At 31.0% G+C, this 17531-nt stretch overlaps 1 protein-coding gene and 1 long non-coding RNA gene across 7 annotated transcripts; one reads left to right on the forward strand and one right to left on the reverse strand.

Moving 5' to 3' along the window:
• Positions 1–1032: 1032 nt before the first annotated feature.
• Positions 1033–5467, forward strand: LOC105342402 (uncharacterized). 5 transcript variants are annotated; one of them, XM_034454859.2, is made up of 4 exons: positions 1033–1464; positions 1742–1941; positions 3178–3238; positions 4068–5467. In XM_034454859.2, the coding sequence occupies exon 4, from the start codon at positions 4079–4081 to the stop codon at positions 5174–5176; it is 1098 nt and encodes a 365-aa protein (XP_034310750.2). In that variant the 5' UTR covers positions 1033–1464; positions 1742–1941; positions 3178–3238; positions 4068–4078; the 3' UTR covers positions 5177–5467. The 5 variants fall into 5 exon arrangements, with proteins under 5 accessions (XP_034310750.2, XP_019928530.3, XP_019928532.3 ...); XM_020072971.3 differs by having other exon boundaries at positions 1748–1941; XM_020072973.3 differs by having other exon boundaries at positions 1784–1941.
• A 5213-nt stretch (positions 5468–10680) lies between these two features.
• On the reverse strand, positions 10681–14219 carry LOC117683822 (uncharacterized). Of its 2 annotated transcripts, none has more exons than XR_010710124.1 (3): positions 14011–14219; positions 13117–13302; positions 10681–12096 (listed from the first exon to the last, which is right to left on the reverse strand). It is a non-coding gene; the product is annotated as an uncharacterized lncRNA (long non-coding RNA). The 2 variants fall into 2 exon arrangements; XR_004597690.2 differs by having other exon boundaries at positions 10682–12096; positions 13207–13302; positions 14011–14207.
• Positions 14220–17531: the final 3312 nt, after the last annotated feature.

Genomic DNA, 17531 nt, shown 5'->3' on the forward strand with positions numbered 1-17531 from the left:
TTTATGTTTAAAATTAGCAAGGGATAACTTCCCATTGTGTACAAGAGTGTGAGGTTTTCTGAGAAGTTGGAAATGTTTCAAAAGATAATAACGACCATGCAGGCGACACATTTATCTTATGAAGCATGACCAAAAAAAAAAAAAGAAAAAACAGAAAGAAAAAAAAAGAAAAAACCCAAACAAACAAAATGCAATCCAATATGCATATTTTACATAAGTAACTCATGTAATGCGATAAAATGGAAGTATTTGAGCGAAGTATGTTTGAAATCGGTGGTATAAAATCAGCTTTGTTTATTAATATTATTTCCCTCAAGGTAGCTGGTTGTCGCTAGATTACTCATTTGATCAACCTCAATATTTTCAAAATGCTAGTTTCAGGTATGGACTATCATTAGGTAAAGAAAACGTCTATATATTTTTTTTTTTATTTTACAATTTTTCTATGTCTTCATACCGGACCCTTTTTCTCAGGGTGATTAATATAGTCGTTTCCCTTACCTACAGAGAGAGAGAGAGAGAGAGAGAGAGAGAGAGAGAGAGAGAGAGAGAGAGAGAGAGAGAGAGGGGGGGAGGGAGGGAGAGAGAGATAGAGAGAGAGAAAATAAGCTTGAGTGAAGAAAATTAATTGATAACTCTTTCATTATGTAGATATTGCAGAAAAAGCCAGTTATAAATTATTTGTATATTATGAACAATACGATGTTTAAATACATACATTCAGATGTACGAGTAACATAATCTCTCTCCCCCGTCTCTCTCTCTCTCTCTCTCTCTCTCTCTCTCTCTCTCTCTCTCTCTCTCTCTCTCTCTCTCTCTCTCTCTCTTCAGTGTGTTACAATTTTTGTGAAGAATGTTGTTTTTGTGATTCAATAAAATTTTCTATTTTAAATGACATATGTTATCTTTCATAGATTTGAAAGAAATATCTTTAATGGGTTTTTTTCATAGATAAGTCAATTAATTTATCAGGTCATTGTTTGATTATTAAGTATAATATTAAATACTCACAAAATATAATAATGTTCCAAAAAAGAATATGACCCTTAGGCTAAGACAGAGGTTTGAGATAATCTTATTTGCAGACAACACTTAAATATATTTTTTAAAAAATCACAAGGTTCAAATATGATATAGTCTCATCAATGTAACGGTACTTGCAAACGTCAAGTTTTCATAACTGGTCTTTACCCAGTCTTTGTGCACGCATCAATGCAGAATAAGGTGATTTGGACTGTGTCATTGCCAAAAACGCCGCAATCATGTCGCTAACATCAGCAAGGGTCACATTGTGCGAGTGATTTCAATCCTTCATGAATATTTATGGGAACTACACACATTTTGTTAAAGCCCTTCGAATATGTGTTTAAAGAGAACACGTCAAAACTTGTCTATTTGAAATCGTTAAGCAAATCGGTTTGGAATTACAAAATAACATGGCTGCATTATGGATGTGTTAAAACGGTGAGTAATTGTTTTTTTTTTTTTTACGCTGATTTATATTCTTCATAACAATATCCCTAGTCAAATTGTTTTGATTTCTTACGGTGACTCTATTATATTAAAATATTAAGTTTTTGTTAGATATTGTTATGCCAACAAAACAAAAGACATGCAATAAAACACGTGTCGTAATTTTCCTTTTTGTTATTCCCTGATCTGCCATGTAAGTTGTGCAAACGGCACTTAACCTACACAGTTTTAAACTATATCCCTTATTCATATGAAATGTTTTAATTAGTTACAGTCTGTTCTGCTAAACTTATTTGGGCATTCAAAACAGAACCAGAATATATGGATGACCTTTTATTGTCGCCTCACGACCTTGGAACCGACACACCTAGAAGGGAGCAGCCAGTTGGCAATGCAGGCAAGACACACGTCTTGATATCGAAGTCAACCTTTTAAAAGAAATTAATAGGGCGTCAAACAGATACCCAGGTAGTTACATTTACGATAAATTTAGTTAAGAAACAGGCAGCAGTGTTAAAAGATTCACCGAGATATTTTTACTACTTATATTTACCTTTGAAAAAGACGAATCGTTCAGAATTACAAACAACCTAGTATTTATAGATATAAAATGCATCACCAAACCACAAGCTTGTATTGTGACTATTGTGACATCAAAAATATTACCATCTGCCTTGTTAAAAAGTTTACACAGATATGAATGTTTTTGCTCTACTGAATGTTCATGTAAGGAAACATATAAGCAAATATTAAAAATAAATTATTAAGATGCAAATCCCTAATTTGATACGCTCTGACTATAATTATTCGCTAAAGCATCATAAATTTATAAAGACAAAAAATAATAATGCCTCAAATGTAAAACTGTTTCATGTTGCTTACTTTAAACTGTTAATTTTGCTTAAATTGTATTTAACCTGTTGGATTATATCAAAATCGCCAATGAACTCGAGAAGAAAAAGTGAATTTGCAATGGAAAATATTTGAAATTAGTATCAAATTAATACAACTCTGGATGGCCGGCAAACTATCCATAGAATCTACTTTGAAAATCTAGATTCATAAATGAGATTTTAGAGCATACATTAAAACAAATCCAAACATTTTAGCCATGAAATTGGAACATTCTTATATCTTTACAGATGAGAACTCTTTGTTTCAAAGAGGATAAAATAGTCTAAAATGGCTACATTATAAAACCTGCAAGGCCTCTCAACAGCCAATACAATATAAACACACTCTTTAAATTTATTTTTTCTTTTAATTTTTTCAATCCAATCATTTTTTTTTACTCGACTTCATTAATAGGCGAAAACCAGCCATACAAAGTCAATCCAATTCGCACAAAGAGCACACGGCGGGTGTGACCGGTCAGCAGAGGATGCTCACTCCTCCATTGCACCTAATCCTACCTCTATCTTTTTAGAGGTCCGTGTTGCTCTGCTTTGAATTTGTATTTCGTTTTATGGATTTTTGAGATCGTTGACAATTTGTTATTGTCATATTTTCATTCATACATGGAATTCGACCAGTTGAATGACTTCCGTGTAAATGAACCGTTCAACTTAATCACATCATTTAATCAATAATCATATAAAAGTTTTAGTTAAGATCTCAAACGGATTGTCCTTATATTGAGCACACATGAACCTGAAAATACAACCAATCTTATTCTATATGAGCTGAAATGGATTTCTATTGTAGGGAAGAAAATTGTGAAGTTAATTAAGAAAGGTTAATATTTGAAGTTTTGAAAACACAAAAGGTAAGTTTGATTCATTTCAATCAAAATATGCATGAACAGTTTCATCTGGCATGGAATTTGAAATGCCTTAATACTTAAAAAGGCTTCTTTAAAAAATCATGGTCACGATTTGAGCTAAAGATTTTCATACTTCATTTTCCCATTTCTAATAAATGAGATTTAATGAGGTAATTTTAATACTTATCTAAAAATGAATGTCTGTTGGCAAGTTTCAAGCGAGATAGAAACCTCAATTTCCGTTTGATGTTGAGAAATTTCTTGTCATGTTTTTTTTAATATACAGCTTGCTTAGAAAACCATTGAAATTGTTTAATAATGTTGTATGTTAGTCACTTGCAAATAGATACAAAACATGTTAAAATAAATATTATACTTGTAAACAAATTTCAAAAAAGAGTTATGTTTACATTGTACTGTACTACGCAACTTGACACGTGGTTATTACTTCCTCGTCACTCAGTAAACGTACCGTTGAAAAGATTTGTAGCAATGTGGCAAAACATTACGCACTTTGAAATTTATTTTTTATAGTGTATATTTTTTCAAACAATTAAATGGGGAAACACGTTTAAATATTTTCAGCTCAAATCACCATGCCTCTTGAATGAAAAGCAATAACTATAAAACATTTTTAGGTGGCTTTGACAATGTTATTTTATCAGTGATTAATGTACAATTAGACACTGTAGTCATTGATATAAAAAGAAATTCACTGTTACCTAATAAAATCTATAATAAATGAAGTACTTGAAAAAGTCTAAAACAGTACTTTAAGTGATAATTAACGAATCCTTCAGAATTTTTGAAACAATATATATTTTTGTTGTAGATTGGAAAACGATGGGGAAAACGATGGGGTGGAGACATATCAAAATTGCTTTGCTTTATTTATTTTGTATAAGTATCTATGTGTATATCTATTTTCAAATCAAACCACAAGCTTTGATTAAATTGATAAGTATTAATGGAAAGGACCAAAGCACGATGATTCTTGAACAGCAGAGAAAAATGAAAAGGAAAATGACTCTTTGTGCAAACCTTTTCAAACTGCACCAATCCAACACAAAAACCAACATACTGAGATTTGAAACAAGCTCCGATCACTACGTACACAATGAATATCGAGATCCAGTTTTAACTCTATTCACGACCTGGACTGCTACTAAAGACAATTATGCTCGACGAAACACAACCGTTGAAAACTGGGCGATGCTAAAACCATTCGTAGTCCCTCTACTTTTCACCACTGACGAAGACCTGCGTAAAAGGGTAGAAATTAAAGGTTGGAAAACTCTTCCTATCTTAAAAACTGGTATCGGGATTCCAGTTTTAAAGGATATGTATATCACAACGATGAGTAAGTTTCAATCTAAGTTTTATGCATATGCAAATGGCGATATCTTGTTCACTGATAATCTACTATTGACGCTTTTTGGAGTAATGGAAAATATCGACCTCCAAAACAATAATGTCCTTATAACTGGTCAAAGGACAAACGTTTTGAATATATCTAAGCAGGAATCAACGAATTTTACAACGCTTAGAGAAATGCTGACAACAAGAGGAGAACTATTCACTCCATGGGCAATGGATTATTTTATATCAACTAGAAATTTCCCTTGGAAAGATATGCCAGATGTAGTGATAGGTAGACGTGGTGTCGATAACTTTTTAGTAATGGAGTCCCAAAAACGAGAGTTTATGGTAATCGATGCGACCAATACAATCTTAGCTGTCCATCACACTACGGGTGCAGGAAATTTCGAGCATCTTAGCAAAGGGAATGTTACATACAACACCGATCTTATATCGGAATATTATGATAACAAAACTGTTGATTATCGGCCGGGACTATCAACCTGTAGCAAGTACTACTCAGATATATTGGCAAACGGACAATTTGTCATCAGGGCTAGAAAGACATTTTCACAATGTTGAGTTTTTTGGAATATAATTTTATAATAAGGTAACGGAGACTTTTTCCGGGGTCAAAGTGCTAAAAAACAGCCTCTACCTCTTTTGTTGTGTTGCTTATTCTATCAAGAATTTGAATCTTGAAAACTTTTTTTTCTCATCAGCTAAAGGACTCATATGTTTTAAGTGATATTTTTGTGTCACATCTTCTTCTATACATGTATCTTAATATCTTCAAACCGCTTGACATCTGTTTCTATGTAGATGTAATAAATTGCTTTTTTAAACTTTACAAATAAATTCTTTTTATTTTTATTTTATATATTTTTTTCCTTTTTATAATTAAGTTGTTTTCCAAAAATGCATTTTATTTTACTGTATACTTTTTCAAATTCTCTTGTCTTTATCTTGATTTATTTTTTTTTATAAACCGAGCATGTGAGGAATATTCAGAAATAGTTGTCGATAGTATCCAAACAATTTAAATTGTACTTAGGATAATCATTTTTTTAATACCAACATTTCCAGAAAGTTTTCTTTAACCTCCCCTAAAAAAAATATTGATATCCATTTAGCACTATTTCTAGTTATTTGCAAAAATGTTAGCTTGTGTTAAATACGATATAATATCCCGTTTTTGTAAGCAAATACATTACCTGATTATTATGAGAGTTTCAAGGGTCATTTTTGTGCTTGTCCACAACGCAGTTTTCAACATTACCACGCAGTTAGCGTGTCTTACCTGATAAGTGAGATATTTACATTTTAAAATTACTATCACTACCGTAGAATTTGTTTCCTAAAAGGTTTTTTTTTAAAAATCTGTTGATATTTGTAAAAAAATTGTTGATAGTGTTGTTAATCGTTTTTCACACAAAATGTAAAAAAACACACACATTAATTTGATATCTCTTAAGAACGCAGATGGGGTTATTTTATTAAAATGTTGCTTTAAAAATCCAAAGATATATGAACTTTTCTACACCCTATCAATCAATTTGTTAAAATGTTATTGCAATTATATCTCGAAACAATATTTTAGATGACTTTTGTGTTTTTATCCTGATTAATGTTCGATAACTCGTAAAGTATGCGTACAATGTAAATGTCTGGGTACTACTTTCTATTTCCCCTTAACATTTGCACTGAACAACTCTAGACAAATAATGCGCAATCATTTCTAAAAATTTTAATTGTGAAAATGATCTATGTAACAAGCTTACTTTGAGATAAAACTTCTTTAGAGACGGATATACACGAACTCGAAAAAAAATATACTGATAAGAACAAATTAACAAGGAAAGATATTTTTTACAATATTCACTTGTGCATATCAATACATATTTTCAAAACATAAACCATGTTTAAGATTTACGCTAAATATGCGCATTTAGTGTAACAATAAATGAAATATGCTATGATTATGTCGCTTATGCTTTTATTATGCTTTTACTGCATCATCTTAATTGAAGTATATTTATTGTAGCTACACACCTATGCACAATGGCTAATAGAGTTTTGATATGGTTACATGTATCTAGATATAAATAATTTCTAGATTTGACCTAACGCATTTCAGTCAGGATGACAATTAATATTTATTAAAAAAATGAACATACTCTTCAATCTGCATGATGTATATCAAAGTTATTTTACATCTGCAATCAAAAAAGCAAAAGATAACGTCACCGGTGATGCTGTCACATGCACAGAGCAAGCCAAGAGGAAGACAGTCACAGCCGTGGACGTTGTCTACATAAAAAACAAACAAAACAAAAAAGATAAAACTTTCACCATACAGCTAATATGCCGTCAACTTGTCCTTTTTAATATAAAAATCGCGCACCTGTTTACTTTTTGTAGACTCTAGAAAGTATATTAGAAGAAACAATTTATCAGTTTTGAAAAATCTCGGACTATATTTTAAAATATATCTTCCAATAATATATTAGATGTCTGATCTTTTTCTGTTAAGCTGCTTAAAGCTTTTGTCATTTTGTCTCAAGAGAAGCAGAAACACGTTGAAACTCAGACGACTTGCAAAAAACTTTTCTTGCTATGGTATGATGCTTCATATCATTTTGAGAATCTGGGTTTACATGTACCAGCAGTTATAATTTCCTGACTGTAGAACTGGAGGCATTAAATTTAGTTTCAACTTCAAAACACCAACATTTATCGAAATTAACAAAAGAATAAAATATAAATATATACACTGTATATTTGCTAATTGTTTAAAAAAATAAAAAGGGAAATAAAATGTTTAAACTGAATTACTTTATTAGCAGACATATTCATCACTCTAATGTTAAAAGCACCCATCTCTCGTTTTAACTTCACCGGTCTGATAAGAAGCAAATACATTTCTATGAATTTTTCATCAATCTTTTGACATTGAAATAAGAATCATTTGAGTGACGTATTAAAATGGAAATGACAGTTAACATTAGAATTTTAGCAAAATATTCAACTTCTATATTACAAAAAGCCTTTTGAAGATTTAATAACAAAAGATAAACACACAAAAATCACCATAAAAAAAACTATAAACGTTAGTAAAGGGTTGTTTAGTCTATAAATTGCCGAAAAGCGTAAGTTTTCAAAAGTGACTTTCAACTGATAAAGTTTCACTAAAAGAGGCCGACATTTTTTCATTGCGCATGTTTTTGCGCGTTCTAATATAATACAGATGATTAATACTTCTTATTAGATTTTTTCGATATCATTTATAAAATTGAGCACAATAAATAAAACACAGATATAAATATATAAATTTTTTAAGGAAACTTTAATTTTCCTTGTGGAGTAGGGGAGCGTTGCCATTACGCTTTTCTGACGTTATGATAAAATGAAGCTTTATAGGAGTACGTTATAAGAAATAACATAAAAGAAAAAGTAAAAGTTGTACGCCGTTGAAATTTTATATACAGACTGATGCTATCCTCGAGCACATTTTCCTTATTTTTTGAATGAATCCATTTTACCAATCTTCATTCGTAATGATCCAAATATATAGCAAAATTTGGTGCATTTTAATATTTTGAGATGGCCCCCACTAAAAACCAGACAGTAGAATTTAATATTTCTTTACATATAATGTAGGAAATGATTTTACTAATCATATATTATAATTTGAGAAAAGGCTATTGTAGTTTTTTTTTTATCTGCTTTAATGAGCAGAAAATGACAGTTTCCTCTATATTCCTATAGTAAATGTACCTCTACTTTGAGATGGTCCCTAAAAGAAACCAGACGGTCGATTTTCTTGAAACTTCGCAAATAAGCTAGAGTTTGTTTAATTTACACATGGGTAAAAAATAAAGAGTTTTGCTATTGTAGTTTTCCCGTAAAAAACCCAAATCGGCCTCCATAATAAAGTTGATGCTGTTAAAATTTGCTGCTTGCATTTTTTTTAATTGTATGAAAGTAACATAAATTCGTTTTCTATTCTAAATATTTTTTTCTTATCTGATTTAAAGGATTTCGCTAGACATGTTTTATAACTACAAAAAGGTCAAAGATCATGATTTTAAACTGTCATGTTGATGAAATGTAAATAATTTCGTGAAAATATGTTTATTTCATATGTGGGGGTTCTTTGGCAAACTTTAAAACCAGACCTGGCCTGGCCTGGCCCCATTTACCTGGCCTTACTTTTAGCCTCAAATTGGCCTAGCCCCAAATTTTGGCCTGACCTCAAATTTTGGCCTGACCCCTTTTGGCCTCTTGAAAAAATTTTAGCATCAAATTTTAAAATTTTTCCACTTTTTATTTTCTTTGATTTAGATTGAATTTTTATTGACTTCATTTGAAAATTGAAAATTCAATGCTGTTCTGAATGTTTAATGAATAATCATATGAAAAAATATATATGACAAGTGACCGATTGATTAAGTTTAATTAATTTAATCAATGTCTAAACACAAAATACCTATGACATGCATGTACAGCATTGCTTTTACTATTGTTAAGGAATAGATTATAAAAATACAAAAGCTATTAACTATAAAACTAAGAGTCGCCACACCCCCATCCTTCTCCCATTTAAAAGTTAAATATCATTTGAAGGACTGACCTGATTGATATCCCAAAAATTTGTAAACTGGTATATAGCATTGAATCGTTATCACTGTGTAATGCACTTTAACATTTGCAGTTTGCTTACATTACCTGTCAACATCGATCAAGCCTAAATTTCCTTCCCCAGCATATATGTATAATGTTTCGGTTTCAGTATCATCAAAATAATTTTATTTCATTTTCGAGTTATGGTTTATGTAGGTTTGACTTTTTGTATAACACAATTCTCTGTGGGCAAAATTGTAAAGGGACATCAAGTAAAGAATTCATATGCACATTTCTCTTATTGTATTATCACGTTATTCTATATATGAGAAACGATTATCTTTTTTAAACAGGCAATCGGTTAATTAGGGTGCAACACATTTGTTTGTTAAACATTTAATATGTACCTGCAAGAACAGCAATTAGTCTTTATGTCCAATGGATAAAAGATAAAAGGTTTTCATGTGAATTCTTGGCTAGCGAATTAAATATCCTTTTAGACTTTTTTATTAATACATTTTTGACTTTGTTTTAATTTCAGACTCTTTAAGCAGACACATTTACATTAACACATATTCTGGTAGCTAAAAGTGGCAAATTTTATTTGATGACATTAACTCACAAATTATTCAATGATACATGTATAAATGAGGGAACCAACCTGAATACAATTCTACTACTATCTGTGTACTATTACCAAAGTTGAAATTATAATAGTTCTTTTTTCCACAGTCCTGAAAAAGCAAACTCTCAAATGAAAAGCTTACACATTCAATTAGGAATTTCAAATATTCCAAAACTGACTTTTAATTTGAAACAAAAAACTCTAAACTTTCGATTAGATCAGATAATGTGAGAGATTTATTCCTGTACCACTTGAAAAGAAAACGCCGAGTCATGCAGTGCAGAAGCAATTTGTAGGATCCATCCCCACTCTTTTGTGTTTTGTTTAAAAATATTTGGGGGTGTGGAGGTTTTGTCATTTGCATCTTGTGACAAACGCAAGTTTAAGACAATTATATTATTATTATGTTAAAAGATGTTTTACGGATTGATGTATGTAGTCTGTCATATTTTAAATGGAATATAATATGATACAAAATTCCTAGCTCAAGAAGGTCTTTTTTCTTGCATTGTTGGTGTTTTTAACAGCAAGTCCCACTACTCTTTTTTCAATGATATTGTTCTGTTACATATTGAATTATGCTGATTCATAATGACGTATGTTGTAGGAGTGATACCATTAATTTAGCTGAACATCAGCGAAATGTGTGATTGCTGTCGATACGACATTCACGATAATGTGAAAAGTAAAAAACAAAAAAAAGACTTGTCTATACATGTATTTATTTCCATTGTATGAACAAAAATAGCAATTATTGTAATGGCTAACGATCGTCTCACTATCCAAAACGCATGCAGCATAGTATTTTTATAATTATGAAAGCAATACTTCCTTCGTATGATTAATAATAAACAGGGGGCTAGGAAACGCAGGGCGAAAAACAATCTTTAAGCAAGTCCTTAAAGGCGCATGGTCACGATTTTGGTCAAAAATATTTTTTTTGATTTTAATGTTTACAATGCTTCAGTAAGGCATTTTTAATAGGCAAAATTTGAGTGTCATTTGATGAGTTATAAGCGAGTTACAGAGCTTACAATTCTTTGCAATGTAAACAAAGCTTTTGTTTACATTATGAATGTTGAAGTGAAAATTCCAGTTTTAGACCTAAAATGAATGTATTAATCGTTAGGAACTGTTTAATTATGCTTTAAATGAAAAATTAGATAGACAAACCAGGTTGAAAATGATTTTTACTGGTATATTGAACCTATGTAAGCAAAAACAGGGCATGAGCCTTGTTTACATGACGAAGAATTGTGAGCCCTGTATCTTGCTTAAAACTCAACGACTGGCACCCAAATTTCATTTTATCATTAGAAATGCATTACAAAAGTATTGCGAATAATAAAACCAGGAAAATAAAATTTGACCAAAATCGTGACCATGCCCCTTTAACTTTTACCAGGAATTCCCCAATAGTCTTCTGAAGGTTCGCCACCGCAAAGAGAATTTAATTGGAAAAACAGATCTCACTGATTGTTGTCAAACATTCCCTGCACTTTGTTTACTTCACTTTGTTTGCAATCATGATAATTGCTTTTTTATGAATCGCTTCGCGTTTTGTAAAGAGTAAACTGCCCCAACTCATTTTATATTTGTAAAAAATGGGTAGCTATTGAAATCATTCCTTTCTTTTAAAGAATAAAATAATATCAGTATTTTTTGTCAATCTTTTGTACACCCATTTCGTCGCGTATCCCGTTTTTTATTTTTTTTTGTGTGTACTTGCACTATAATATTTTGCATTATAGTTTAAAGAAAACTTACAAATGGTTTTCAACATTATTGTTTGTTTTAGTTTGATGTTTTTATTTTCATTGTTTTTATTACTTCTTTCGAAGCTAGATACAGTTTAAACGGTTTTTGTATATCCTTACATGATAAAATAACAAATAAAATTATGTACGCCCGATCTTTGCTTTTAAAATAAAATCAAAGTGGAATTGTTACAAACCATTGATATCTTATCTTAGCAACGTAAACCGAAACAACTTGTTTCAATACAATTTAATGTAAATGTACATCAAAAATCTTCTCAGTCAATTATAAAAAGATCTTAAGATTTAAAATATTATATTTTGTCTTTAATATACTTAGTATATATTAATTTGAATATCCAATATTCTATTTATTATAACAAAGTTAAGTAAGGTTTAAATTTGTTTAAATCCTCATTTCCCAAAGCTGTGAAATCTATGAAGCAAATGCCCAAGGTTTCTATCATGCTGGAAGGCTCGTAAGATATTCACGTAGACTGAAATATTAAATGAATAATAAATTAAGAACTGAATCAAGAATGTTATGAGTAAAGTTGTCAAATTGCACATCATGGAATCCATGATAGATGTGTAAATGGAAAATGATATAACTGTTTTTGATATCATCTTGTTCTGGTAATTGTGAAATGGTGATTAAACAAAACTTTTCAGTCCATTATCATAATGTAAACAGTAATAAATAGTTTTTGACTAGAAAACATATGATAACGTTTACAACTGCTATTTTAATTTATTTTGTGTGCAGTAAATATTACAACTGAACGACTATAAAAATTGCAATCAATTTTAAAGAACAAAGGTTTTCAATGAACAAATTAGAAATTTTTTTCTGAATCATTAAACTAAAAAAAAACAGTAAAAGATTTTTAATGGTCACTTGAGTAAAATACGCCAATATAAGATATTAATATAATATGCAATTTTAGATTAAAGTATGAAAGAAATGCAAATGTTAACCGAAAGAATACGATGTTGTGCGTTATGAAATATTTGTAGGTAAGGTCAAGATAAGCATAAAACTACGAAAGTTCTATTCTCATTATGAATCTGATCTTCGTATTTAATTCTTTAATTCAAGTGTTTGTCAATGGCATTAATTAAAATGATTAATTGCAATTTTGAATGATTGAAGGGGCTTGACAACTTTGAAAAAAAAACATTTCGGAAAAATTACACAATTAGATTTTTTTTTCCAAAATACGTGAAATTTAGTAAATGAACAGCAAAAGCCCATGTTGTGCTCATTTCATTAGCATTTTTTTCGTTAAGTAAACGTTATAATGTGAAAATAATGCATTTATTCCCGAAAGTTTTTTACGAAAATGAGTTCAAAGGACTTTCGTTATTATCAGCTTGCAACTTTATAGATCTTTGTATTTTTTCTTCATTAAAATGAGCAAAAATAATGTAAAACTAAAAAATTAAATAAAATTCTGTATCTGAGTAGGATCGAAAAGAGCCTACACAGATTTAAAAACAAAATTGCAAAAACTGACCTAAACAATATCGGAGGGAAAATGCTAATTGACCTCCCGATTTAAAGCACCACCAGAACCGAAGCTCGTCCTTGTCGAGAGTTGTCCTACCTTGTTTTTCTGGTATTTGTTTGACCATAGGTCTCAGAGAAACTCCCTTGCTGTAGTGGTACATTCTATTGCTGACCGGTGAATGGAAAAGCAAGGCTGAAAAAAAGAAAAATTAATTCATTGACTAATGAGAGCGTAAAAACGAAATACCCATCAAGTATTCTGAGTATCTAATTTGAAGAAGAGCCTGGCTGACGAGAGGAAAGCCAATTTTTATTTAACTTGAATGTAAATTACTGTCTAGAATATTGATAAAAAAAAGTGTTAGTAAAAAAATAAGGAAATATCATGAGCTTGTAGAAAAGATATTCAATAAGGCATTTGAACTTAGTTATTTGATAGATAAAGGAAAGGCCAATTTTTTGTTAAAGTTAAGCGTGCAAAACAATTGAGCAAACATTGCTAATAGGCTGACAAAAACTAATTTCGTTTTCCTTAATAGATGTTCGATTCTATTCTTGGTATTGAGAAAAAATCTGAACTCATTCGACAAGTTAAACTTAATGATAAAGACATAGATAATAGTTTCTTAAATATTAGGTAGCAAAAAGGATATGTTAAATGCGTTAAATAGATAACATCTATTAATATCGTAAGGCTAAGAAATAGTATGAGGTCCCCTTATCTTAAAAGGGCCATCGTATAAGGATCAGCCTGATGTTAAACAAAGAAAACCATCACATAAATATAAATCTCAGATATGCGTTAAAAAGAGAAACACCAATTTTCAAATGCAGACAAATGTCCCATTTAGAAATACATGCACATTTTTATGAAGTAAGAATTAAAGAAAATATAACCTACCTTGACCAACGAAAGACATACATATGAAGATGCATATAATCAGTATTTTCATATCTTGCTATGGTAGTGGTTTGAACGGGACAAGCGGTATTGCTGATATTACACGTTCAATTGATTTCAAAACTTCAGTCTGTCCTTTTATATATCTACAGATATATACATGTACATATGCATTTGCATAGTGTAACAATAGACAGGATATTCTGGTTGAATAAAAATACCTTTGAGTTTACAGTTTTCCTTTTTTCCCCTTTGATGACGTCTTCACACATTTTTGCAGACGACGCAATGAATACCGACAATTCCGTATACTCTTTATCTCAATTCAATAAAGTAACCCAGATAACGCTAATTACAGACACGTATATACTGATTAACTAAAGGTTCTGGTAAACACGTCATTATCTCATAGCCTGTTGTTGAAAACACACTTAATGGACCATGTAGACTAGTGCAACAAAAGGAATTGCCTATTGCACGAGTCACCCATCGCCCATACGTTTGAACTCTCAGAGAGAGAGAGAGAGAGAGAGAGAGAGAGAGAGAGAGAGAGAGAGAGAGAGAGAGATTGTTCTTAACAAGTCACTTTCGGTGGTGATCTATATGTGTACATACTTTCAGTGTGTTTATGAGAATATACTGGCTATTGGTACTTTGCGGAACGGAACAGAACAGAACGGAACCAGTTAAGAGGCCCCAAAAGGGGAAACAAGATTTTTTTTAAACGTCATTATTTCAATTTAACTTATCGTGAATGGAAGATTGTTTTACAAATTTTGCTGTTTTAATGAACTGTGTATTACATAAAATATGCTACTCATTGCTCTATAAGTCATTACACGCTTCTTTCCCGAGAAAACCTAAAGTCACTAGTTGTTTTATGATGTTTGATTGACACTGTAAATATAAAGTTGAGGTTTAAACCAAACTCAATTAATCTGTGTGTGTAACGTCGATGAAAATTACTTAAGTAATCTTTCTTCTGAATAGATTTCTTCTGATTCCGTTCCGTTCCGCAAAATACCATTACCCGTGTGGATATTGGTATTTAACGGAACGGAACGGAACCGTTTAAAAATTTTGAAATATAAAATATATCATAACAACTACTAGCTGTTTGTTAATTTCTATGTTCTTTTGAGATAAATGAAGCAAATCATTTCATCCATTCAAACATCTTGCATATGTGCATATCACTCCTGTGTTGTGTACAGCTATAACTTTTATTTCATCTATGATACTACATCACTTACACGGATGATATTACTAGTTTGTTGACCAAGCTAGCAATAACGCAATGTGCATCCCATATTACGTAGAATTCTAAAATAAAACGAGCACATTCGCAAGGAAAAAGTTTAATATTCATCACTTACCTTCCGTCTGAACAATTTTCTTCTGGTTCCGTTCCGTTCCGCAAAATACCATTACCCGTGTGGATATTGGTATTTAACGGAACGGAACGGAATCATTCAAACTTTTTAAATAATGGAAAATATCATAACAACTACTCACCGTTCCTTGAATTTTTTATCAGATTCTTTAAAGATGAATGAGTCTATCAATCAAATCAATTCAGTCATCTTGTGTATTTGCTGATTATTAATTTCAGCGTTTGTGTGCACGTGCTGCATACAACAACAACTCTGTTTTCATTTTTCTTTTATCAATTTCATATCATTGTCACGGCAGAACTAACTAGTTGGTTAATTAAGCTAGCAAAAACACAATGCTTATATCAAGTGGAATTCATATTATACCAAAATCATTCGCAGCGCAGGGATAATATCGATAAAAATACTTGATAGTCTTATTTGAAATAAATTTGAATGAATGATGATATAACAAATGTTGTTACCATACTTATAAATAATTTTCATCTGGTTCCGTTCCGTTCCGCAAAATACCATTACCCGTGTGGATATTGGTATTTAACGGAACGGAACGGAACCGTTTAAAAATTTTGAAATATAAAATATATCATAACAACTACTAGCTGTTTGTTTATTTCTATGCTTTTTTGAGATAAATGAAGCAAACCAACAAATCATTTCATCAATTCAAACATCTTGCATATGTGCATAATTATCACTCCTGTGTTGTGTACAGCTATAACTTTTATTTCATCTATGATACTACATTACTTACACGGATGATATTACTAGTTTGTTCATCAAGCTAGCAATAACGCAATGTGCATCCCATATTACGTAGAATTCTAAAATATAACGAGCACATTCGCAAGGAAAAAGGTTAATATTCATCACTTACCTTCCGTCTGAACAATTTTCTTCTGGTTCCGTTCCGTTCCGCAAAATACCATTACCCGTGTGGATATTGGTATTTAACGGAACGGAACGGAATTTTTCAAAATTTTTAAAATGTGAAACATATTTTTACAAAGGCAACATTTATTCATTATATAATAAATTATTTGATTTTTTTTAGGAAGAATTAGCTAGTTGGGGTTAATCAAACTAGCGAAAGACAATGTTTACATCAAGTCGAAGTTTATATCAAAACCATTTGCAGGATTATAATCATTTTTAAAAATAAATACCTGATAGCCTTATGAGTGGGCTAACTTATTAAGTTGGGATTAAACTTCAATTGTGCTTCCGTGAATTAAAATTCTGGGAAGGAATTAGACAGTCCTTGTTAGAGAAACTCGAAGATTCTAGGTCAAACTGGATATACATGTATATCTTGAAAGACTGCCCAAAAGTATCGTCTGCATTCACGGGCCGGTGTCTTTGGAATCAGCTTAGTGAGATTGGAGAGAAAATTCATTGGCAGTAGTTTGCGACAGGACCATGAAATTCAGAGTGCAATCTTGCAAATTACAATTTTAAGTAATAAGTAGATTTGCAATCGTACAATGTAAGTACTTTGCTATAATATATAAGCTTCTCTCCGCACATATGCATACAGACATGAAAATAAGCGTGCAAACTAAAAATACACTTGCCTATTATCATTCTTCTGAAAACTACATAACCCGTATTTTAATAGATTGTGTATTCACGTTTGACCTAAAATAATATTCCGCTGGCTGACTTTCTTAACTTTCTTTTTAAAAAGCTAACCTATAGCGTGTTTGTTATACATTGAAATGAATAATGATATAACAAATGTTGTTACGAAACTTTTGAATAATTTTCTTATGATTCCGTTCCGTTCCGCAAAATACCATTACCCGTGTGGGTATTGGTATTTAACGGAACGGAACGGAATCTTAAAAAAAAAATAATGGAAAATACCAAAACATCATTTTGGGATATAAGAAGCAAGCTAACATACCATTTCATTAATATAAAATTATAAATATCTTGTGTGCTTATCTTGTGTACAACGTTAACTTTTATTTCTGTTATGTCTTGTGCATATCTTATTTTGATTACTTTATGTATATTGTACGAAAGATTTTGTGTACGACTTGTTTGTTTATGGATGGGGTACTGCGCCATATTTCTAAACGCTCGATTACTACAGTTTTTTGTAAGCCTTGATTTCCACTGTGT

Source organism: Magallana gigas, chromosome 10 (assembly GCF_963853765.1).
Source record: "Magallana gigas chromosome 10, xbMagGiga1.1, whole genome shotgun sequence".
NCBI lineage: Eukaryota > Metazoa > Mollusca > Bivalvia > Ostreida > Ostreidae > Magallana > Magallana gigas.

Excerpts from the sequence above, each read along its gene's own strand:
- LOC105342402 (XM_034454859.2), top strand. The coding sequence starts at position 4,079 with ATGGGGAAAACGATGGGGTGGAGACATATCAAAATTGCTTTGCTTTAT.